Consider the following 24742-nt stretch of genomic DNA (forward strand, 5'->3'; position numbering starts at 1 on the left):
CTTTAACTTTACAGCGCCTGTACAGATCAGTGTATGAGAAGAACAAGATGAAAATCCACATTGTGCCTGACATGGTTGAGATGGTGACTGCCAAGGACTCTCAGAAGAAAGTCAGTGAGATTGACTACCGCCTGCATCTCCATGAATGGATTTGCCATCCCGACTTACAAGTCAACAGTCATGTCAGGAAAGTCACGGATCAGATCAGTGACGTAAGCCCAGTTCTTAGGAGAGTCCTCCACTTTACTCCACCATGCCCACTCTCCTCACCTGAGGAGAAGCCAGCTTGCCTGTATGTTCATGTCTGCCTTCTTTCCCCCCATTGATGTCCTCGTACCCGTGGGTCTTCCTGGATGTCAGAACCACCTCTGGAAGCAAGGCTTCATGTGCACATGTTCCATGGCTCCTCAGCCTCACTGCATGACGTGTTTTTAATCTCCAGTGTCACCTGTACCTAGAGGTTATCTGCGTTTGTAGTCTGTAAGTTATGTCAGATTTTATTTTTGATCCCCTGCATTTGTTGAAACTCCCTAGATTGTGTACAAGGATGACCTCACTTGGCTGAAAGGCATTGGGTGCTACGTCTGGGACACTCCTGAGATTCTCCATGCAAAACATGCATATGATCTACGTAATGATGTGAGTCTCCTTGTTTGCACTTTTTTGGGATGTACATCTCTACATAGTCTACAGTCAAGGAGAGGGTATGCAATGCAGCATTGTCACAGACAAGCCATGTTGAGGATGACTGCACTAGAGAGAGATACTTAGAACAGAACCATAATTTCTCAGCACCACTTTTAGCATTTCTATTAAACAGTTAGGCCCAGCTATGTCATGGTCCCTGGTGGGGATGACTCCTGGCTCATCTCTTTAGCATGTGGACTGTCTTAGACAGATTAATGAGCACATAATTTTGATTATATAAAAAATTCACTGCTTAGGACTATAGATAAGATCTATTTGTAAAGAACAGGAAAATCTGCCAACCTACTCAACATGGCAATGAAGACTTCAGTAAGGAAGAGTAGCATCCTGCCTCCTGGATGGCTCCAGATTCCCCAGATGATGATAAGCTTTGGTTATGCTGACAGTTATAAAATTCAAATCCATCTTCTTCCATCCCATAAGCACTGATGGTTCTTACGAGTTCAAAGATACCAAGCCCTCATGAAGATAGCAGCTTCTAGTCCAACAAATACCCCAGCTTAGGCTTGCTTTCCTCTTGGCAGATCAAGTACAAAGCTCACGTGCAGAAGACAAGGAATGACTACAAGCTGGTGACGGACACACCAGTCTATGTCCAGGCCGTCAAAAGTGGGAAGCAGCTCAGTGATGTAAGTACTCCCTGGGGAAGTGACCTGGGATAGCAGTGAACACACAGGGCTCTCACTACACAACCAAAGAATGGGCAAGGCCAACCTTTTCTATCTGGGGACCAGACTTGGTGCCTTAAAGAGTGCTTAAGAAGCTATCCTTGGGCTGGAGAAATGACTTAGAGGTTAAGGTGCTTACCTATAAAGCCAAAGGGCCCAGGTTTGATTTCCCAGGACCATGTAAACCAAGGTGGCACATGCGTCTGGAGTTTGTTTATAGTGGCTAAAGGCCATAGCACACCCATTCTCTCTCTCTCTCTCTCTCTCTCTCTCTCTCTCTCTCTCTCTCTCTCTTTCTCTCTCTCTTTCATAAATAAAATAAAATAAAATAAAAAGATTTAAAGAAGCTATCTTTGTTTCTTAATTCCTGAGGAGTTAGTAGTTTGTGGGTATGGAGTCATAAGTGAGGGAAGTCTGAAGTACTTTTGTTTCGAGCATCCAGAGTTGCTTTTTGTACTACATCTTGTGTCATGAGCAGCAGTTTATGTCTCACTGTCTAGGTAATTAGACCCAAATCTAGTAGAGTGAGGGTCTGAAATTAGGACTTAGACCCTCCTCTGCCAACACATATGCCAAGGCTTGTGACCAGCACATAATCCCTGTATGCCTCAGCATTCTATGTATAAAATGGGAATGTACAGATCACCTGTCATGCCTCACTCCACTCAGAGCAGGCTGAGCCAGCACAGAACTGCTCACTTTAAAATAAGCCCACTGGTTAATAGGGAAACGTTAGATCCTACCAGTGACTTAGAAGACTGATACCTGTTAATTTGGAACTTCTGGAAGTAAAATGCACATGATTCCTCTGCTCACATCTGAGCCGTCTCTCCAGCCTTCAGTGAAGTATCTGTAACCTTCCCTGATTCCAGATAACAACACATAGGGACGTGACAGAGGTCGCTGGGTATATCTATTACTTTTCTTGTCATTATAACAAGTACCTGACAGAAACAATCGAGGGGAGGAATGCTTTATTTTGGCTCACAGTTTCAGAGGCTTCAGTCCATGAATGCTTAGGCAGAACATCATGGCAGCAGGAACATGTCATAGAAGAGAGTTCTTTACCTCATGGCAGACAGGGCAGAGAAAGAGAAAAGGAGAGAGAGAGATGACCAGCCCAAGGATCTGCTCTTAGTCACCTACTTCTTCCAACTGCATCCCAATCCCCAGAGTAGAGCCACCAGCACATTTAATATTCAAATCATGCTAGGCAAAGGAAACAGGCTATTTTTTAAAGATGGTTATAGATTCCATTTCTCTGTTTCTTTCACAATGCTGCCTCAATCTGAATAAATTCACTGTACCTCTCTCTGCACCCAGGCTGTCTACCACTATGACTATGTGCACAGTGTCAGAGGCAAAGTGGCTCCAACTACAAAAACCGTGGATCTGGACCGAGCCCTTCATGCATACAAGCTCCAGAGTGAGGTGAGTGACGAGAAGTTGAGTGCCAGCAGAAATCCAGGCCACACACCCATAGAGACACCCTTGGCTTCAGTATCTCTTGGCCTCATCATGTAACATATACATGTGGCTCTATTCAATGAGTTAGAAAAACAACAACAGAAAATTGCCTGCCATCTTTCTTGGCTGGCAGAATCCTCCTATCAAGCAGTCCAAAATAAATGGGCATGATTCTGACCAATATTTACAAGTTGCCAAGAAGAGGGCCAGTATACTATATCTGCTTTCAAAAACTTAAAATCATGATGACAAAGATAAGGCATTTAGTTATAAAAGGCTACTAGCAGTGAGAGAAAGGTGGAAATTGCTGTTGAATTTCAGTAGAGAAAGAACCTGGGCCCCACCTTTAATCTCCCTCTTCTGTGTTAAAGCTGCTTTGGTCTCCATTTTTAACAGCTATTTCCCATCTTAGATATGAGAAGTAATTTGATTTTCATTTCATTTATTTATTTATTTACAAGAGCGGGGGGAGGGAGAAGAAAGATTGGGCACATCGGGGCTTTTTGCCACTGCAAATGAACGAACTCCAGATGTATGGGCTATATTTGTGCATCTGGCCCTACGTGGATACTGGGGCATCGAACCTGGGCCATCAGTCTTTGCAGGCAAGTGCCTCAACTTCTAAGCCATAACTCTAGCCCTGACTTTTTTTGAATTAAAATGTTTTATTTTTATTTATTTATTAGAGAGAGAGAGAGAGAATGGGTGTGCCAGGGCCTCCAGCCCTGTAAATGTACTCCAGATGCATGTGACCCTTTGCACATCTGGCTTACATGGGTTCTGGGGAATTGAACCGAGGTCCTTTGGCTTTACAGGCAAGTGCTTTAACCGCTAAGCTATCTCTCCAGCCCACTAGCCCTGATTTTTAATTTAAACACTCTTCTTAATCCTGTAGTTCCCCTGACAGCCCAAATATTTGAAGTCGCAACAGAAGTCCTGTCCTACTCCTTGTTCATGAATCTGTGTATCCCTGACCTCATAACGATTCAATTCACTGTTTTGAGGGGAGGGCAATATAAGATATGCCTGATAATTATGACTGTCTCAGAGACCTGTGATGGCTTGGCTGTTGCCTGGGGTTGTCACCTGTCCTCTGTGCATGTCCTGAGTGCTTGTTAGATGCTGGGAAGCCTACTGGGTACATGTATGGAAGCATAGAAGACTTGCATTCTTTAAGCCATTTCACTCTATCAGTCTATTTTGCTAAGACAATAGTAGGTCAAGAGAAATGATTCAATTCATGACTTTCAGAACAGAGGTTCTTGAAATCAATTCAGAGCATATGTACATTGCTTATCTGATCAAAAGCCTAACTACCTGTAGGTGCTTTATTTAACTCGATGTTATTTGATTCTAGAAGACGTTTTACCTACTCATTTCATTCTTACAGAATCTGTACAAGACTAGCCTGCGCTTCCTGCCCACTGGGTACAGGCTTCCAGTTGACACTCCACACTTTAATCACACCAAGGACACCCGGTACATGAGCAGCTACGTGAGTATGCCTTCTTCATTCTATTGAGACTCAAATTTGAGTGGTAGGCAACTAATGCTAGTTAGTAGCCTATTCTCATCTTCAAATTGTAACCTAATGGTTCAGTATGGTGATGGAGAGAGCAAGAGCAGATGGCTTGTTTTCTGAGGATGTGATAGGGTTAGCTGGGGTTGTGATGGAGTTGCAGGTCACCAGTCCTAGGTAGAGCAGTGAGCTAGTACAGGACTTCATGGGAGCCTTGACTCAGGTTTCATGGCTGTCATGATGCCTCTGATTCTGCTGACCAGAAGAACCCTGAACTGTGCCCAAGCCACTTACTGGAAATGTGAGTTCATATACACACCTCACACTATTGATGCATACAGAAGAACCACCACCATCCCTTTGCAAAGAAAACTGGCCCGACACCTCACTTGTTACTCTGTGCCCAGTTCATAGGAAGCTCAATGGGCAAATAGTCCCTCACTACATATAGCTTACTCAAGCTTGGCTCTGACACCTAATAAGACTGAATTTTACTCATTCCTAGACCTGTCTTTATTATCCAATAATTATTTTCAAAGCTTAGGAAATATTCAGTTTGTTAAAAAATATTAAATTATTATGTCAGGGCTGGAGAGATGGCTTAGCAGTTAAGATGCTTGCCTGCAAAGCCTAAGGATCCATGGTCAACTCCCTAGATCCCACATAAGCCTGGCTCACAAGGTGGTGCATGTGCAGGATTGCAGATGCACACAAGGTGGCGCAAGCTTCTGGAGTTCAATTGCAGTGGCTGGAGGCTCTGACATGCCAATTCTTTCTCACACTCTCTCATTAAATAAATACATAAATATTTAAAAATAATTATATCAATGATCTCTTAGACTAATATTTAGAGAGAAATTTTGTCATCTCTTTTCTGGTTGAGAAATGCAATGCTGTTCTTTGTCATTCATTTCATCTCTGATTTGGTTTTTCAGTTCAAGTACAAAGAAGCCTATGAACACATTAAGGCAAATGGGTATACGCTTGGACCCAAGGATGTTCCTTTTGTCCATGTCCGGAGAGTCAACAACGTCACCAGTGAGGTACCATGGACCCTGGTTTTCTGGGGGAAATATGGAATTGCAAAGATTGTGGCATATTTCAAACACATTAAAACTAATTTGCTATACTTCACCTGCAAGTTTACAGATTAGCAAAGAGAGAGAGGGCTCTTTTGTCACTATTTGAGAAGTTGTTATTATTGTTCTAAATTTGGTAATGTCATCTCAGAGACTTGGTTCCATAGAGGACGATGCAAAATATTTCTGAAGAAATGCTTCCTCCTTTTGACATTTACATTTTCATCTGACTCACAGCCACTATTCTCTACATCACCTATAGGTTTGTGCATCTGATGCTGCTATGAAGCAGTAGGATACAGAACACTTTGCACTCCAAGTTCTTTGCCTAGATGAATAAGAAGCACTTTCTCTTCTAGTCCCAATGTATATCATTTTCTTTCATCCAAACATTTCCTCTTCTTGCTGTTTATGTGAAGCACTTGACTGCTAGTCTGTAGAAATCCTCATTATCCTTCCCTAAACACATTGGCATGATTTCCCCTTCCCTTGCAGAGACTATACCGAGAATTGTACCATAAACTGAAAGACAAGATTCACACAACTCCTGACACACCTGAGATCCGCCAAGTTAAGAAGACACAAGAAGCTGTCAGTGAGGTGCGTGGGAGGACAAAGAGCTGGGCATGGGACCAAGGAGGAGCAGCATCCACACCACCTCTAATGTATGTGTTTCTGGCTTTTTCATTGTTTTTCTTTAGTTGATCTACAAATCAGACTTCTTCAAGATGCAGGGCCACATGATCTCTCTGCCATACACACCGCAAGTGTTGCACTGCCGCTACGTGGGAGACATCACCAGTGATGTAAGCATCTCATAGGCTTTTTCTGGAGGAGTCTTACCAGGAAGCAGGCTTATGCTCAACATTAAGCACTCCTAGTGGGCTTTGTGCAGCCTTTTCTATTGAATACTTCTAAACTAAATGTACAATGGAGGAAAATTGTATGGGAACAAGACTCATAGTTCTCCAGTCCTAGGAGAGTAATGAGAGGACCAATTGGGAAAAAAGAATGGCCACCATAACTAGTGTCTCAGTGCCCACTGCTCTACACGAGCATGGTCCCTTACCTGCCCCTGATGCTCTAATGCCCTGTGTCCCAGATCACATCCCATTTCTTCCTGCTGCTCATCCTGTTCCCTCTTAGCAACTTCTTGCTGCCATTCACTTTTCCCCCTTGATTCAGGCATGGTAAAGCACATCTATAATCCTATCACTTGGGAGGCTGAGGCAGGCAGATCCCTGAAAGTTCAAGGCCAGCCTGGGATGCTTAGCAATTTCTATGATAGCCAAGGATACCAAGCAAGACCTTGTCTCCAAAAAGAAATAATAATACTCCTTGAATTTTTCCTTCTTCAAGAAATCCCAGCCCATTTAATACATGCTCTCCTCTCATTAATAGGATAACTGGGAGACAGAGCAGTATTCACTCCTCAGTTCCATGTTTGAGGCTGAATTTGTGACTTGAGTCCAAGCAAGCTAAGAACATAGGGTAGATATGTTGAATCAAACTAAAAAAGAGTATTCCTTCTTATCTGTGGAGGATATTTCCCAAGATCACCAGTGGATGCTTGAAACTATATATATGAATATATATATATATATATGTATTGTATATATATATCTATATATATATGAATGATTTGGTACTACATATAAATTAATTTGTAAATTAGGCACATGAGAGATTAGCAAGGACAACTAATTATACAATAGAATGATTATAACAATATACTATAATAAAAGTTAATCAAAACTTATGAACTGTTTATTTCTAGAATTTTCCATTTAATATTTTCAGATTATGGTTGACAGTGGACAGTGGAAACCACAGAAAGTAAAACTATGGATAGAGGGGAGTAACTGTGCATAATAAAGAAGTATTGCTCCCCTGTATTTTTTGTCCTGGGTTTGCATTTGCTCATCACTGGCCACATTTCTGTGTTTGCCCCACAGATTAAATACAAAGAGGACCTGCAGATCTTGAAGGGACTGGGCTGCTTCTTGTACGACACTCCTGACATGGTCCGCTCCCGGCACCTGAGGAAGCTCTGGGTGAGGACATGACTTCTCAGAACACAGCTCCCTCCACATAGCTATCATGCAGCACATCACCAGCTTCCAGCGGCAGGGCAGAGGGAATCATAGCTGTAATTTTAGCCTGTAACTACTTTTAAGGATAAATTTGCCATCAAGCCACTTGAGTGGTCATAGCCTACTTACAGTGACCTGTGCCTTCAAATAAAAGGCAATGAGCTTTGTTTAAATGATAGTTGTTTTTTGTCCTGCCTAGGAAAACAAGGAGAAAAAAATAAGGAAAGGGTGGAGAGATGACTCTGCAATTAAGGGAATTCCCTGCAAAACTTAATGACCAGAGATCAATTCCTACATACAGCCAGATGCACAAAATTGTGCATGCATCTGGAGTTTTTATGTCCTAGCGTGCCCATTCTCTCTCCCTCTCTCTGTCTCTGTCTCTCTTCTCTCTGTTATTCTCTGCTTACAAATAAATAAAACAATTGTTTTAAAAAAAGCATAGGGTCACTGGGCATGGTGGCGCATGCCTTTAATCCCAGCACTGGGGAGGCAGAGGTAGGAGGATTGCTGTGAGTTCGAGGCCACCCTGAGACTCCATAGTGAATTCCAGGTCAGCCTGGGCTAGAGCGAGACCCTACCTCGAAAAACCAGAAAACAGCAACAACAACAACAAAAAAGCATAAGGTCAACTATTGGAACTCTTAGTGTCCCAGAGCTCATGCTGGGCCTGTTCAACTTACACATGCCAGCCACTTCAAAATATCCCATACAGGACTGACCAATTTTTTTCCTGGTTTTCTTTTTTTTAAGTCTAATTACATATACACTGATCACGCGAGGAAGATACGAGACAAGTACAAAGTGGTGCTTGACACCCCAGAGTACAGGAAGGTGCAGGAGCTGAAGACCCATCTGAGTGAGGTAAGAGAGTCAGACTGAGCCGAGTGGACTGAGTTACTCAGAATGTGCTCAGTGCCCTCTCTAACGGTGCAGCTTCAACGGGGACAGGTAAGGCGTTACCCTCTGCCCTTGACTGCACAGTGGTCACAATGTCACTTGACCTCATGTAATTTAACGTTTAGTCTGGGAGCTAAGAAAGAAAGGAAAGAGAAAAATTAAAAACTTTAGGACAAACATTAGATTTTAAGCTAGTTTGTTCTTCAGTAGTAACACTAAAAACAACTCTGAACACAGGAGCTACATTTTAACTTGCAGTTGTTCACAATTTGTATTTTAAGAAATTAACATATACCTGTATATGTGTGCATGTATGTACATATACATATTTCTTATATTTAATATAGTCATCTGATATTCACAAGAATTTACCTGGTCTCTGTTCCTTCTAGCTTGCTGCATCATATTAAGTTATCTTAACATTTGTTAGAACATGACTGTCTTTCAGGCATTTCTCTAGATACTGGGTAGTGACAAGTTCACAGAGCTGAGTTGCCACATTCCATGGTGCCTATCTGGAAGAAAAAATAGACATCAGCATGGCAAATTGTATTTTATAGTCTCGTCTAGACAGCATGCATTCTATGAGCTTTACAGATATGAGAAGAAGAACATCCTAGGTAGCAAGAATAGCATGTGAAAATAGCCACAATGAGACCTAATAACAGGATGGCTTCAAATAACAAGTGAGGAGTTTTAGGAGAATGTTGGGAACTGATGCTGAAAATGTGGGTTGTGACAGATTAGACTCACCAGTGTTATTATATTTAGACCTTTGGCTTTATGAAAACATGAGTGAAGAACTATTTCTTAGGAAGACAGAGCTGAGTGGTGAGAGAGTCTCTTGTCTCTCAGGCTTGTGTGATATGTGTGAGCTATGTGGAGTGGTCCAACAGAGGAAAGGGAAGGGGGCTTAAGAGGCTCATTAGGACATATAGAAAGACAGAGTGGAAGGCTGAATGAGGGCTGTGGTGGTAGTAAAGAAGTAGAATGGTCAAGTTCAGGAATGTCACAGAGTTAAGAAGCCAGGCTACATGGCTGTTCTGGTGTGGAAAGGGAAAAGCCATCTAGGAATGATTCCCCAAGATGCTGCTTGTGTGGCTGTGAGGCCAAGAAATTATTCGGCACAATAAATAAGAAGAAACAGCAAATTTGAGCTGCAGATGAGGGTATTTTAAAGAACCCTATGCTGAGCACAATTGTTTAGATTTAGAAATATTGAGAATGTGAGCCTGAAGTTCAGGAGTGATGTCAGACCCAAATTTACAAGTCATCCATCACACGTGAAAGTGGAGGCCATGGGGCAATGAGCTCATCCAAGGAGAATGGACCAGGTAAAAGAGCCTGTGCTTAGCTCCAGCTCACAGCAGCACCACAGAGGGAGGCTGAGGAGCCCAAAGGCCCTGGGGGAGACTGGCAGAATGGAAGGAAGAGAACAAAGTTTTCAGAAATGAAGTGGAATACTGTCTGATGCCACAATATATGCAAATTTTAATACAGAAAATAAAATAAAATAAAAGTTTTTGGTAGCCTTAATGACAGTGAATTTCATTGGTATAGCTCGATGGAAGCCAAATTATGGCCTTGAAATATCAAAGAGACAAGAATAAGGAACACATAGACGGCTTGGCTAAAGAAAGAAGAGGGGAGGGAAAGATAAAGGGCGGGAAAGAGGAAGGAAGGAAGGAAGGAAGGAAGAGAGGGAGGGAGGAAGGAAGAACATAAGGGAGGGAAGGAGAGAAAGAGATTAAAAAAAAGGAAGGGAAGGGAAAGGAGGAGGGAAGGAAGCAAATAAGAAAGAAAGAAATTAAATAAGGAAATAGGAGAGGAGGGAGGAAGGCTAAAAAAAGCTTAGTGAAACAAGGGACTGGAGTCTGTGCATATGAAGGAAGAAGGCTGAGAAAAGAGTTTGAAAGTAGTAGAGGGAGGTCATTGTTAGCGTAGGGCTCTAGAGGAAACAAATGAGAACAGCACCAAGAGAACAGCAGAACCCTTAACACTGGATGGGCTCAGCAAGTCCCTCATCTTGATGTGAGGTGAGGGAGCAAAGGAAGGCTCCAGAGGTAAAAAAAAAAAAAATAAATAAATAAATAATAATAATAATAATAATAAAGCACTAGTTTAGTAGGAAGAAACTGTGACTATTGCAGGGGGAGGGCATGTGCCTCTTCTGTGAGGAAACAGAGGCGACCATGATGACTGACTTTGTGTCTAGCTGGTGTACAGAGCTGCGGGCAAGAAGCAGAAGTCCATCTTCACTTCTGTTCCTGACACTCCAGACCTTTTAAGAGCCAAGCGAGGACAGAAGCTGCAAAGTCAGGTATGTCATTCAGTAACAAAGATTCTTAAACCTGCCATGACCTGACCTGCACTGGAATGTAGCACGTACTTACCCCTGCTGCAGCCTTATGCCCACGGACTGCACTTCACAACTTCAAGAGGCAGTTTTCTTTGGGGACCATCATAATTGCAGTTATCTTTTTGGTTTGTTTGTTTAAGGTAGGGTCTCACTCTAGTCCAGGCTGACCTGGAATTCACTATAGAGTCTCAGGGTGGCCTGGAACTCATGGCAATCCTCTTACCTCTGCCTCCTGAGTGCTGGGATTAAAAGTGTGCTCCACCATGCCTGGCTTGCAATTGTTTTTACAAGCAAATGATGCTACATTTTCTTTTTAAGAGCTATTTAATTTTGTCATTGGACGAGTGGTTTGTGGTCTCCTAGTAGAAAAAGTGATTGTGTACGCATTCCGTGTACTCACTCCATGGGCACTGTTATCCCCAGACAGATGAAAGTACATTGCATACATGCAGCAAAACCAAAGGGGAAATATGCTAAGGCAGTGATCAAAAACCTCATGTTCCTGGTTGCCTTGTTTATCACTTTGGACATGCTCAACAGTAAGGTTACTGCCCAGCTTGATTGTTTATGTGTTTTCAAGGGTCACAGAAAACCAAATAACAGAAAAATATATATGTATATATATCAAGCAAACACACCATTTGAGGAGTAGAGATGAATGAAGAAGACTGACTATAAAGATGAAATGCTTCATCTTTTTAACATCTCACCCTATCTTCTTGTGATTCAGTATCTGTATGTTGAACTGGCCACTAAAGAGAGACCCCATCATCATGCTGGAAACCAGACCACAGCCTTGCAGCATGCTAAAGACGTGAAAGACATGGTCAGCGAGGTGAGAAGGGGATGACACTGAGGCACTGGGTTAGAGGAAAGAAATACTTTCAAATTTCACCTGTTATCCCTGGTGAAAGTTCTTTCTACAATTGTACTCAGCATCAGCAAAGCACAGAGAACAAAGCTGGTCTCTAAAAGTGTGGCACATTCTGTCCCTCCACTGGATCTGGGACTTGGGTGTGAATTGGGAAAGCTAGAAACACTTGGATTTATGTTTGTCTCTCTCTTCTGTTTTCTTATCTTAGAAAAAGTACAAGACTCAATATGAAAAGATGAAGGACAAGTATACTCCGGTTCCAGATACGCCCATCCTCATCCGAGCCAAGAGGGCTTACTGGAATGCCAGTGATGTATGCACCCGCCCTTCCTCCTCTTCTGTGGCAGGGAAAGTGGAGGTTGCAGTATCTAAGAAACAAACTGTCACTGCAGAGCCATAGTTCTAGTCATCACCCACAACATGCGTCAGGAGAGAAACACAAACATTTGAACAGAATCAGCCAAGCAAAGTAGCTGGGAATTAGGCCAGAGATGCTGAGGCCTGTTATCTCAGTTCTCTCCTGGGAAATATTATCACACTCTCTTGCATTTCTTTGGTCGCATTTTCCAAGGATGATTAACAGCCAAGTTACTTAAACATGAAATCCTAGTGTTGGATTCTACCAAACATGGACACAAGTCATGCTTTTAGCTGCCTGCTCTGAGATTCTGTGTAATCTGCCTAATTATTTTATAAGAAATGAGGGTGAGAATTGCAATAATTGAATAGGACCACACAAGAAATGGCATACAAAGACAGGAAAGATGGCTTAGTGGTTAAAGGTGCTTTCTTGCAAAGCCTGCTGGCCCTGATTTAATTTCCAAGCCACCTACATAAGCCATATGCAAAAAATGGTGCAAGTGCCCTGATGTGTGTGTGTGTATCTGTATGTGTGTGCCTACACACACACACACACACACACACACAGACAAACATACACAGAGATAAGTTTTTTAATTATTTTTTTATTTGAGAGAGAGAAGGAGAGAGAGAGAATGGGTGTGCCAGGGCCTCCAGCCACTATAAACGAACTCCAGATGCATGCACCCCCTTGTGCATCTGGCTAACGTGGGTCCTGGAGAATCTTTGGCTTTGCAGGCAAATGCCTTAACTGCTAGGCCATCTGTCCAGCCCTTTTTTGTTTTTTCTTTTTTTTTTTTTTTTTTTGAGGTAAGGTCTCACTCGATCTCAGGCTGACCTGGAATTCACTATGTAGTCTCAGGGTGGCTTTGAACTCTCAGGGATCCTCCTACCTCTGCCTCCCAAGTGCTGGCATTAAAGGCATGTGTCACCACGCCCAGCTCATAAATAATTTTTTTAAAAAAAGAAAATGTGAATAATATTCTAAGCATATAACTGTGCTATTAGTTGACACTCAGAAAATGTTCCATTTCTCCTCTTAGTCACTTAAATATAGATAATATGAGTGACATATGAACACAGTAGCTAGAATTACAGGAACAGATTTTCACCGTCCATTTCACTTGGTAAAGGACAAGTCTACCTTTTTTTTTTTTAAATTTTTTTTTAAATTTTTTTTTTTTTTTAATTTGAAAGCAACAGACACAGAGAGAAAGACAGATAGAGGGAGAGAGAGAGAATGGGCGCGCCAGGGCTTCCAGCCTCTGCAAACGAACTCCAGACGCGTGCGCCCCCTTGTGCATCTGGCTAACGTGGGACCTGGGGAACTGAGCCTTGAACCGGGGTCCTTAGGCTTCACAGGCAAGCGCTTAACCGCTAAGCCATATCTCCAGCCCACAAGTCTACCTTTTAATGGCAAAGAGATGATCTTTTCATGAAGATATAAAATTAGCCCAGCTGGCATAGGTGGTCAGCTTGTACTAATTTTGTGCTTTATAATTCAACTGTGGGTTTGTTGTGTCCATTGCCAGAACCCCTAGGGAGCTGGATATGTTAGAACTTAAACCCAGCCACAGGCTCTAGCCAGCCCTGTAATTGCTCTGGTCTACCATATAGCTCTAGGTTTCATGGCCACATACCGTAACAGCAATATCTTATATCAGTTTTCATTTGAAGCTAGGGAAACCTACTGGTGGGAAAAGAGCAATGCCAGTTGGCACTTAAAATATAAGCTGGGAAAAGTCATATATATGCTGTCCTCAGAGCCTATCCCTTGGGACCATTTTAGTTTTCTTGGGATAGCCCCTATCTTTAGCACCCAAAGTTACTATTGAATTTTTTCTTTCTTTCTATTTATTTATTTATTTACTTACTTATTTATTTTGAGACAAGGCTTTGTCCCTGCAACTCACTGTATAACTGAGGCTGGCCTCAAACTCATGTTACTCCTACTGCCTCAGCCTTCCAAGTACCAGGATTATACACTGGCACTATTGATTATTATTAATTTGCACCAAATTTGATTTTGTGTGAACAGGGGTGGCCACACATGAAATTGGCCCAGGGATTCATTGTGCCCCACTGAACATCTCTACTGCTAGGGCTCCTTCAGTGCCAATTCTGTTACCCTTGATCATGAAAATTGTCCCAGATAGCAATTGTGGTAACTGGTGTTCAAGTTAATGTATCAACCATGGCTATCTCTGCAAGTAATGTTGTCAGATTATACATCTAAAAAAGATTTTTAGAAAAGACAACTTTCATTATGTTTGCTCAGTTACCCAAAAAAAAGATGAGAACTGTTTGAGGTTAAAAACAAGTGCTCAGAGGAACACCTATTGTGAGTTGATAAAATGAATCTTCTCTGATAGTCTTTTCACTTGGAATGTCACAAAAGTCAAAAATGAGATTTCAGGATTACTTACTGGAGGAGCCATTTTAGCAGCAAAAGGTGGGGCTGATCTCTCAATCCTGTCCATGCACATTAGTTCTAATATTGTGGTATTCTCTCCTCTCAAATGAACTTCAGAATTTTTTATAAATATTTCATTTGCAGTGGCATTGGGTTTATACAAAAGTAGCAAGGATCATTCAGAGGCTTCCCACATGTCTCACATCCCCCCACTGGTGACAATTCACAATGCACCTGTACACTCACCACAACCAATAAACCAAGATTGACCCATTAGTATTTTATCAATCCATACCTTCCTTTGATTTCATAAGTTTTCCTTAGTGTTCTTTTTTCTCCCCTGGGATCAGAAATAATATTTTTAATTTTTCCTAAATTTATTCATAGGAATATCTAAGAAAGAAGACTTAAGAGAACTCAGGCTTTAAAAGGGCTCAGTTATTTGAGTAATTTTCATAATCAATGTTTTCTTCTTACCAGCTACGCTACAAAGAAACGTTTCAAAAGACCAAAGGGAAGTACCACACTGTAAAGGACGCTCTGGACATCGTTTACCATCGCAAGGTCACAGACGACATTAGTAAAGTATGTCCCTAGAGAGTTCTACTTGTGTTGGGCTCTATATCCCACCATCTTTTTGTTTTAAAGAAACCTTGCTTTTCTAAAACTCCAGGAAGAAGTAGAGATGTTTATATTAACTTTGTTTTGTATTTTCACAACAGGTGAAATACAAGGAGAACTATATGAGCCAGCTAGGAATCTGGAGGTCCATTCCTGACCGCCCAGAGCACTTCCACCACCGCGCAGTCACCGATGCCGTCAGCGATGTGAGTGTTATCATCTTTTTTTTGCATACAAAATCATATCCTATGAGTTATGAATTCAACTGTTACATAAACTAATGAAATAAAACTAATGAAATACCTAATTTTAGAGCTCATGTATGATTATTCAAATCATAGAATGTAATTACTAAATGAACAAACCTGAATTTGAGAAGGTGAATAATATATCCATTTTTAAAAATATTTAATATTTTATTTATTCATTTATGTGAAAGAGAGAAAGGGGCAGATAGAAAGAGAAAAAAATGGGCATACCAGGGCCTTTGGCCACTGCAAATGAACTTCGGATACACCTGCAATGAACTTCGGATGCACCTTACTGGGCAATCAAACTTGGTTCCTTAGGCTATACAGGTAAGTGCCTTAACCACTAACCCATCTCTCCAGCCCATATTCAAATTTTTAAACCTAAGTTGTCTTTTTAAGATATGGTATTACATAACATGGCTGACCGTACTGTAATTCATGAAGGAAATAGTTTGTAATTGAAGAGACTTGAGATAATTGCGACACATAGCAATGATCATTTAGAAAGAAATTTCACCTCCTATATGAAAACACAACTGCCAAGTTAATGCCATACCTCTAAGAATGTATAACTTTTAAATTTGAATTCTTTTAATTAGTAATAGAAAATGAAAAGCTATAAATATTATAGAGCAATGTATCTGGGCTAGAGAGATGGATTAGCTGTTAAGGTGCTTGCCTGCGAAGCATAACGACTCAGGTTCAACTCTCCAGATCCCATGTAAAGATGCACAAAGGCAAGGCAAGTGTAAGGTCACACATGCCCACTAGGTGGAGTTCAATTCCAGTGACTAAGGCCCTGGCATGCCAATTTTCTCTCCCTCTGTCTCTCTCTCTCTCTCTCAGTAAAATAAAAATAAATGATATTTAAAAAATAATGGACCTTAAATAAGTTGAAATAAGTATTAGTAGAAACACTTTAAATAATTAAAAACAATTTTACAACTTGATTATTTCAAATCCTTTGGAATCAGTTCCCATTTGCTCCAATTGTATGGATCCTGATCTATAGCTGTTTGCAGACATGTTCCTTAATTTATTTGTGTGTGCATGCATGTGTGTGTGTGTGTCTCTGTGTGTGTGTGTGTGTGTGTGTGTGTGTGTACTCACACTTGTGTATGGCCATGTCAAGGCCTCTTTCTACTGCAATGAACACCAGAGATATGTCACCTTTTGTACCTTGTTGACATGGGTGGCTTAAGAATAGAAACCTGGGCCAGCAGGCTTTGCAATCAAGTGCCTCTAACTGCTGAGCTATCTTTTCAGCCCCTGGAGACAGGTTCTTAAAATGCTGATGTTCTTCTTCTCTCAGGTGAAGTATAAAGAAGACTTGACGTGGCTCAGAGGCATTGGTTGCTATGCCTATGACACCCCTGACTTCACTCTGGCGGAACAGAACAAGAAACTCTATAGCAAGGTAGTTGAACTCACCAAGAGATTAGCCCTGGAGATAGGGCCTTTCATAATCTTCACCTTGCCCTCACTTCCAAACCTAAGAACCAGAATGAAAACTGACCTGCTCACTCTCCTTGGGATTAACCACAGTTGATTTTAATTCCTTTGAATCTGATGAAAAATCACCACAGTACAGCTCTGTGTGACTCTTCCAGAATTCCCCCTCTGTTACTATGTATGTGGGTTATTTACTCTATCAAAGCAAATAAGGTAACAAATACAAAGTATGGTCATTTTAATCTACCAGAAATGCAGGACTTGAGGCAAATGAAGCTTTTTTTTATACTTCATACACGTTTACAATGCTTTTTGATCCCATTCCCATGCCCAAGCACCCTGTTCTCTTCCAATTCCCTTTCCCCTAAACCCATTCTTCTTCATACTTAATCTCCAGCAGTTTTCATGCCATTCATTGGTGTGGTTTGTTAACCCACTGAATTAAACTAGGGTCACTTGCATGATCATGGGTGTGAGGATATTTATTGAAGGATGAGTTGCCTGTGTTTTCTAAAGAACATAATTTTCCCTCTGCCAACAATCAGATTCCACCAGCTACTCAGGGAAGAGTGGGGTCTCATAAGTCTCTTCCATCATGATAAACTATTGACAGGCTCAATCTTGTGCAGCACCGTACATCTGCTACAAGTTTATGAGGGTAGCAGCCATGCAAATCAAGTGTTTAGGGCCTCGTTTTCCCACTTGCACAGTAAATCAGTTGAATTTGCTTCCTTTGAACTCTAAAATAGGAGTCAGATAATTTCTAGTAAGTGCCCGACAGTAGATAGACTTTGTGGCCACATTTATCCTTGCCTCTATTCTTTGTTATAAGCCACTGAAATTATAAAAATGACCCTCACTTTGTGGGACTATTTTTAAAAAACAAGTTACAGGGCTGGAGAAATGGCTTAGTAGTTAAGGCACTTGCCTGAAAAGCCTAAGAACTCATGTTCAACTCTCCAGGTTCCATGTAAGCCAGACACAATGATGCAAGCACACAGCATCACACATGCACACAAGGGACACATGCATCTGGAGTTTGATTGCAGCAGCTGAAGACACTGGCATGCCCATCTCTCTGCCTCTCTCTCTCTCTCTTTCTCTCTCTCTCCCTCCCTCCCTCAAAAGAAAAAAGAAAGAAAGAAAAAAGCAAGTTACAGGCTAAACAGGTCACAACCCACCCCTACTCTATAATACTGTGATGATCTAGTTAGTTACTAGAAATTTTCAGATTAATGGGCTAAAAATTAAAACTTCTTTCAAACACACATCAAAATACCTTCAAAGTAAACTAGTCATAATAAATAGAAACAAAGAAGTTATTTTAGATGTTTGCCCAACATAGAGTCTGTATTTTATATCCATTATATCCTTTGTACTATGGATTTTTGGACTAGTTTCAATATATCAGCTAACTTTATCTTTCATTGCCTCAGGAGATAAGTAAAAACTCAGTAAATACTCGTGAGATCTATGAATGAATTGTTACAATCCGATAATACAATCAACAGCTTGTCTGATTCTTAAAGTAGGAAATGCCATCAAGTAATCATGTTTTTTTTTTTCTCTAGTATAAGTATAAAGAGGTATTTGAGAGAACAAAGTCAAATTTCAAGTATGTTGCAGACTGTCCAATCAACAGACATTTCAAGTATGCCACCCAGTTGATGAATGAGGTATGTATGAACTAATTCAATTAAGTCTATTCAGTTCTCATAGGAAATTATATATAGCTAATTGATTAAAATCTACTATACAGGATGATAGCAAATCCATCCTAAATATTCATTCAAAATAAAGATTTGGAGGGCTGGAGGGATGGGTTAGTGATTAAGGTGTTTGCCTGCAAAGCTAAAGAACCCAGGTTCGATTCCTCAAGACCCATGTTAGCGAGATGCACAAGGGGGCACACCTGTCTGGAGTTCGTTTGCAGTGGCTGGAGGTCCTGGGGTACCCATTCTCTCTCTCTTTCTCTCCCTCTCTCTCTCTCTATCCCACTTTCTTTGTCAAATAAATAAAATTAAATATTAAAAATAAATAGATAAAATAAAGATTTGGAAAGACTATATGATATTACCATCTAATGATGAGTAAGAAGTGAAGGGACGTTTCTGAGTGCAGCAAGAGCCTGACAGCAATCTGTACCTCTACTTTCACTGAGGGCAGCACAGCCAGCCCTGTGGAGTCAGAGTAAGGAGGTAAAGGAGTTTGTGGACTATCAGCTAAATGCCCTTAAACACAAAAAGTATGCAGAGTTGTAAAACCCAGAAATTCAGGGTAAATTTAGTATTCCCACAAAGGTATCAAAATGGATGTGATTAGAACAGCCACCCCATGGGGATAGCTGTGATTCATGCGTTCAAATACAGTAGTGTACAGAAGTATCTATTTGTATACAAAATTCCTATTTATATCCTACCCAGTCTTTCCTATAACCATGTTGCTAACACTGTAAGTTAAACATAACACAAGGTAGTTGAAATAAGCAAGCAGTGAGCTCACTTATATTTGGGTGGTTTTATAATGTTTAGATGGTTTTATAACTAAAATTTGCTTTACTATTTTCAGATTTTCCATGGATTTATATAAGTTTAAATGTGTTAGAAAATTAGTAAAATATATTTAATAATGAATATAACCAACAGTGCATTTAAATGTATGTCCTTTTGTGGCTCTAATTATATTTTCACTAGATTTCCAGGCTGGACAACTCTGAAAAGTTATTATCAGTAGCTTTCTAGGAATCCAGTCTTGATATATTTTGTTTCTGTTTTCCTATTTTACAAAGGTCTTTTTTAAATAATCAAATATAAATTAGCATCAGAAAACTATAATAATTTTCATGGCTTTTTAGCATTAGTTACATTTTTTAGATTCTCACAGCCTTATATTGGAGCTTATTCATACCTTGTTTTAAGTACAATAGAAGATGCATATTAGTGACAGTGTCATATGACGAGATGGAAAATTTAGGAATAAGGAGGTCCAGTTTCAGTTTCAGAGGTCAGGAGCTCTCCCAGGCTCAGTCCCTCACCAGGCATCTTCCTTTACCTTTCTTCCTTCCTGTTTTGATTGCCCTGGGGTGTTGGGAACTCCCTACTTGAAATGACTTGTTCCAGGCTCTCTGTAGTACCTGTGTAGTTTCTAAGACATTTCTGTGCAGCCTTGAAGTTGTACTTGTGCTATAATTTTATATGATGTTTGAGCAGAAAAAATACAGAGCTGATTATGAGCAGCGGAAAGATAAATACCACCTGGTAGTCGATGAGCCTAGACATCTGTTGGCTAAGACCGCAGGCGACCAGATCAGTCAGGTACTGTGACGAGGCTGGCCGGAGGTCCCAGGCAGAACTGTGCTCCGGTTTCTCATGAGGTGTCGTCTCGTCTGCTGCAAGGATGTCATAGGTTCTGCCTATGATATTGGGCTGTTCTGTTTTAAAGTATCTGTCTAGCCACCCAAAGAGCCTGTGTGCTATTTGAGTGTGCCAGTCCATGCTCTGTGTCCTCACTTGGGCTGTTTATGAAGATGCAAAGAAAAGCTGGGGCCTCTTCCACCTCATCCCCTGGTAACAGTGGCTGGAAACTGCAAAATTGAGTAGCAAAACCAAAAATTTAAAAACAGCACTTCTGTTGGGCGTGGTGGCGCACGCCTCTAATCCCAGCACTCTGGGAGGCAGAGGTAGGAGGATCGCTTTGAATTCGAGGCCACCCTGAGAATACAGAGGGAATTCCAGGTCAGCCTGAGCTAGAGTGAGACCCTACCTTGAAAAAAAAAAAAAAAAAGACAGCACTTCCTCCTATATATTTCTGTTCCAATGGTGTAGTCACCAGAAAGCAGTTTGAGTGTTAATATATCTACCACTAGCCAGATTACTCCCCATTCACTTTGGGGACCGTAATGGGCAACAGTAAATGTTGCAGCCATTCTTGGCATTACCATGCATCTGGGGATCTTCACCCACACAGCTCTCTGTGAGTACACAAAGTGTATTAAGCCTACATCTCTTCACTCAGAGGTGACTGGGATATAGAGCCATGTCCCTTTCTGTCTTCATAAGTCTCTTTTGTGCTTCACTGCTCTTTGCATGGACAGAGAAAATATAAATCTAGTGCCAAGATGCTTCTGAAACAAGGATGTAATGAAATACTGCGTCCAGATATGTTGACTGCTCTCTACAACACACACATGTGGAGCCAGGTAATGTCTGACGGGGTGCGAAGATGGAGGTTTAGACTTCCGTGCATTCCCTCTTACGCTTCCATGGGCTTCCTTCCCTGCTGCTTTCACACAATAAAGCTGCATAAATATTCATTCCTTCTAAATGAACTCTGAATTACCTAGTGCGATCCTGAGTCAGCTACCATCTGTACATCTAATACTTTTGGAACTCCTCCGAAAATCAGCTGAGGGTCCTCCAAACATTATTTCCAAATTGGTATAGAATTAACATTGTTTTGGGGCTGGAGAGATGGCTCGGTGGTTAAGGGGCTTACCTACAAAACCTAAGGACCCAAGTTTGATTCCCCAGGACCCACATAAAGACAGAAGCACAAGGTGTCATATGAATCTGGAGTTCATTTGCAGTGGCTAGAGACCCTGGTGCACCCATTCTCTCTCTCACTCTTTCTGCCTCTAGGTCTATCTCAAGTAAATAAACATTAGCATTGTTTTTCAGTACTTGCCTCAAGGAAATAGATGCCTTAGAGGTTGAGGACATTTAGTAGCTTAAATGGCATTTAAAGGTCTGAATATCTAATGTTTTCATCTAATTATCCCATTGTTCAGCTGGAGAGCCAGGCTAACCTGTGGCTCTTTGGACTTGATATGCATTCATAGTGCCTTCTGAGTTGGAGGCATAGATGTTGTCCAGCACATGTGCCTCACTCACACCCACACCCCTGTTGCAGTGTTGCCCACAACACAGCCTCATGGAGTCCACACAGCACGTACCACCGCCTGTCCCTCACAGGCTGAAAGGGAAGTGTGAAGCAGCAACACTGGGAATTACCAGATAGAATGTTCATGAAATGCCACTATCTCAGACCAACCCCCAAAAGTGTGCCAGCAATCTTTTGTATTAAGCAGCTTGTCATTTTAGTTCACCATCAGATCAACATATAGAAGGAAAAAGATGAGCTCTCCCATAAACATGCTGTTTGCTGACTTTCTCCTTGGCCACAATAGGTCATCCAACTGTTGTGCATGAGATTTTGCTGTGCTCTGTGTATCTGTCCTGCTTAAAACAGCTTATATGCATGGAGAAATTGTGACTTGGAAATTACAAAAGCAAATGCAGTTCTTCAAACTGTAAAACGCTTTAAAACTGTATGCACTTGTTTTATGAACATCTTATTTTATCATTAATATGGAAAAATACCTTAAGAGGCTACACCTAATGCAATGTATTGGAATGAAATAGCATTAGTCAGAGTCCAGAGAAGAAGTTTTGTTTCTGCTTTGAGATTCACTCTTCATGCCCATGTCTCAGTTTCCTAATCTCTTGGGGCCTCATTTTACTCCCATGAGCATGGCATATATTAGAAAATATTATCTGATCACTCAACCACAGTACTACTATCAGCATTTCAAGTTAAGACTTAAAGCAAAAGGCACCAATGCCATCATCTCCCCTTCTGGTGTTTGAGATTTTGTTAAGCCCTCCATTTCATGTCTTAGAGTTAACTCATCTTTCTTTCTACAATTCAGATCAAGTACAGGAAAAAATATGAAAAGTCTAAGGACAAATTCACCTCAGTTGTGGACACTCCAGAGCACTTGCGTATGACAAGAGTCAACAAACAAATCAGCGACGTAAGTTCACAAAGCCCCAGTGGCACTCAAAGTCAGGCATTTGCAAGCTCAGAGGGCTGGTTTAGATCATGTGTCTGAGAGTCAATTACCGCTGAGTGGGAGGGAGGCAGGGATGCTGCCCATCTGCTACACAACGGGCTGTTCTGTCACCGTGAGCGCTGGTTGCTTTCAAATTGGCAAATGCCTACAGAGGAAGACATGGTCCTTAGCAGACAGCACCTCTCCTTCGCATTCATTTGCATTTCTATTCTTACACTGTAAGTTGAGAAACACAGCATTGTACCTTTCTGCTTCTCAATCTCCTTCAGATCCTTTATAAACTAGAATACAACAAGGCTAAACCCAGAGGCTACATCACCATCCACGACACACCTATGCTGCTGCACGTCCGCAAGGTGAAAGATGAAGTCAGCGATGTAAGTACCAGGTGGCTCTTGAGTACCCCTCATCTTGGGCTCAGAGTGATAGAACTTGGTCAGTAGCCCATTTCTGTATAATAACCATTTGACATCTCAGTGCCTTACTGTGAGCTGACTAGGCTCAGCTAAGCAGTTGCCAGAACATTCAAGGAGGCTCTTCCAGGACCCAGTCTCTGTGTATGTGAACCACTCCCAAGTGCTATGAAACTGATGGGAAAAGGCAGGCATATCTGTAGTGGCACACAGTACAATTTTGGAAGAAAACTTAGTGACAGAGCATAGTTCTCCAAAGAAGGACCAAATAGATCCCTGCATATTTTGTCAGAGGAAATGACATAGATATTGGTCAGGTCAAATATGACTTCACCCAAGTTATAATGTGTTGGTTTATCTTAAGATAATATCAAACCAGGCATGGTGGAGCACACTTCCCTTGTGCATCTGGCTTTTATGGGTCCTGGGGAATTGAACATGGGTCCTTAAGCTTCACAGGCAAATGCCTTAACCACTAAGCCATCTCTCCAGCCCAGGCTGCACTTATTAGAGGGTCTACCACTTACGAATAACACCATAATCTGGGTAATAAGCCCTTAACACACAGGCCTTCAAGGGACATTCCAGATCCAAGCTATGGCAAGAGATCCTCACCCACTGTGGATGAGATGGCAAAGCCACACTGCACAAGAGCACTGAAATGGGAGACATTGTCGAGTCCATTCTAAAAATGCAAAGTGATACAAATGCCAAGAATGGGGCTGGAGAGATGGCTTAGCGGTTAAGTCCTTGCCTGTGAAGCCTAAGGACCCTGGTTCAAGGCTCCATTCCCCAGGACCCATGTTAGCCAGATGCACAAGGGGGTGCATGCACCTGGAGTTCATTTTCAGTGGCTGGAGGCCCTGGCACACCCATTCTTTCTCTCTCTCTTTCTCTCTGTCACTCTCAAATGAATAAAAATAAGCAACAAATGCCAAGAATGCTTTATCTGTTATGTTATACTATGATTTTGAGGAAAAAGCATATATGTAAATTTTCAAGTATTTAGCTTTAGGTTGGTGTGACAGCACATGCCTATAAATCCTAGCACTTGGGAAGCTAGAGCAAGCAGGAGGATTACAAGTTCAAAGACAGGCTGGGCTACATAGAAAGACCTTATTTTCAAAAAACAAAAGCAGATATTTGACTTAATTCTTTGGTTAGAACTCATTATTTTGGTTGAAAAATAGACTTAATATTTTATTTAGTATTTTTAATTTCTTTTAAAAAATTAGGGTTTTTTTGGAGACAAACTCACTAGCTCCCAGGTTATCCTATAACTCACAGTGATCCTTCTGCCTTAGTCTCGTGAGTGCTGGGATTCTAGGTATAGGCCGCCACACCCTACAGTCAATATTTTAAATAAGTTCATGGCTATATGAACTTAGGGCACCAGAAAGAACAATAGAGCTCACTATGATATGCCACATCCCTGTCCCAAAGCCTTGAGCATAGCTGTGAGCGAGGGTCCTCTATTAGGTTAATAAATATGTCACACTGGGTACCTTGAATTACCACAAAAAAAAAAAAAAACACCAAACACATCTGGGTAATGTGGAATGGTATATCACATATTAGAAATATGTTCAAAGAAGTTTTGATACTGAAAACATGAACATCAGATACTCATAAGCATCTCTCAGTCTGACCTCATGGACAGAACAGCCCATTCCCTAGCACTGTGGAAAGATGAAACCTTTATATCCATTTCCTC

At 41.3% G+C, this 24742-nt stretch overlaps 1 protein-coding gene across 2 annotated transcripts in view; it reads left to right on the forward strand.

Annotated features, from left to right (window-relative positions):
- Positions 1-24742, forward strand: part of Neb (nebulin) — a 224295-nt gene that overhangs the window by 153232 nt on the left and 46321 nt on the right. For both annotated transcript variants that reach the window (XM_045147212.1, XM_045147213.1), the window contains 20 exons: positions 15-212; positions 535-639; positions 1233-1337; positions 2700-2807; positions 4234-4338; positions 5298-5405; positions 5937-6041; positions 6143-6247; positions 7397-7495; positions 8288-8398; positions 10650-10754; positions 11524-11628; positions 11876-11980; positions 14921-15025; positions 15163-15267; positions 16625-16729; positions 18336-18440; positions 19974-20078; positions 22472-22576; positions 22885-22992. In XM_045147212.1, the coding sequence (XP_045003147.1) occupies positions 15-212; positions 535-639; positions 1233-1337; positions 2700-2807; positions 4234-4338; positions 5298-5405; positions 5937-6041; positions 6143-6247; positions 7397-7495; positions 8288-8398; positions 10650-10754; positions 11524-11628; positions 11876-11980; positions 14921-15025; positions 15163-15267; positions 16625-16729; positions 18336-18440; positions 19974-20078; positions 22472-22576; positions 22885-22992 (2202 nt within the window). The remainder of the gene's footprint in view (positions 1-14; positions 213-534; positions 640-1232; positions 1338-2699; positions 2808-4233; positions 4339-5297; positions 5406-5936; positions 6042-6142; positions 6248-7396; positions 7496-8287; positions 8399-10649; positions 10755-11523; positions 11629-11875; positions 11981-14920; positions 15026-15162; positions 15268-16624; positions 16730-18335; positions 18441-19973; positions 20079-22471; positions 22577-22884; positions 22993-24742) is intronic.

The sequence above is a fragment of the Jaculus jaculus genome, chromosome 4 (assembly GCF_020740685.1).
Source record: "Jaculus jaculus isolate mJacJac1 chromosome 4, mJacJac1.mat.Y.cur, whole genome shotgun sequence".
Classification (NCBI taxonomy): domain Eukaryota; kingdom Metazoa; phylum Chordata; class Mammalia; order Rodentia; family Dipodidae; genus Jaculus; species Jaculus jaculus.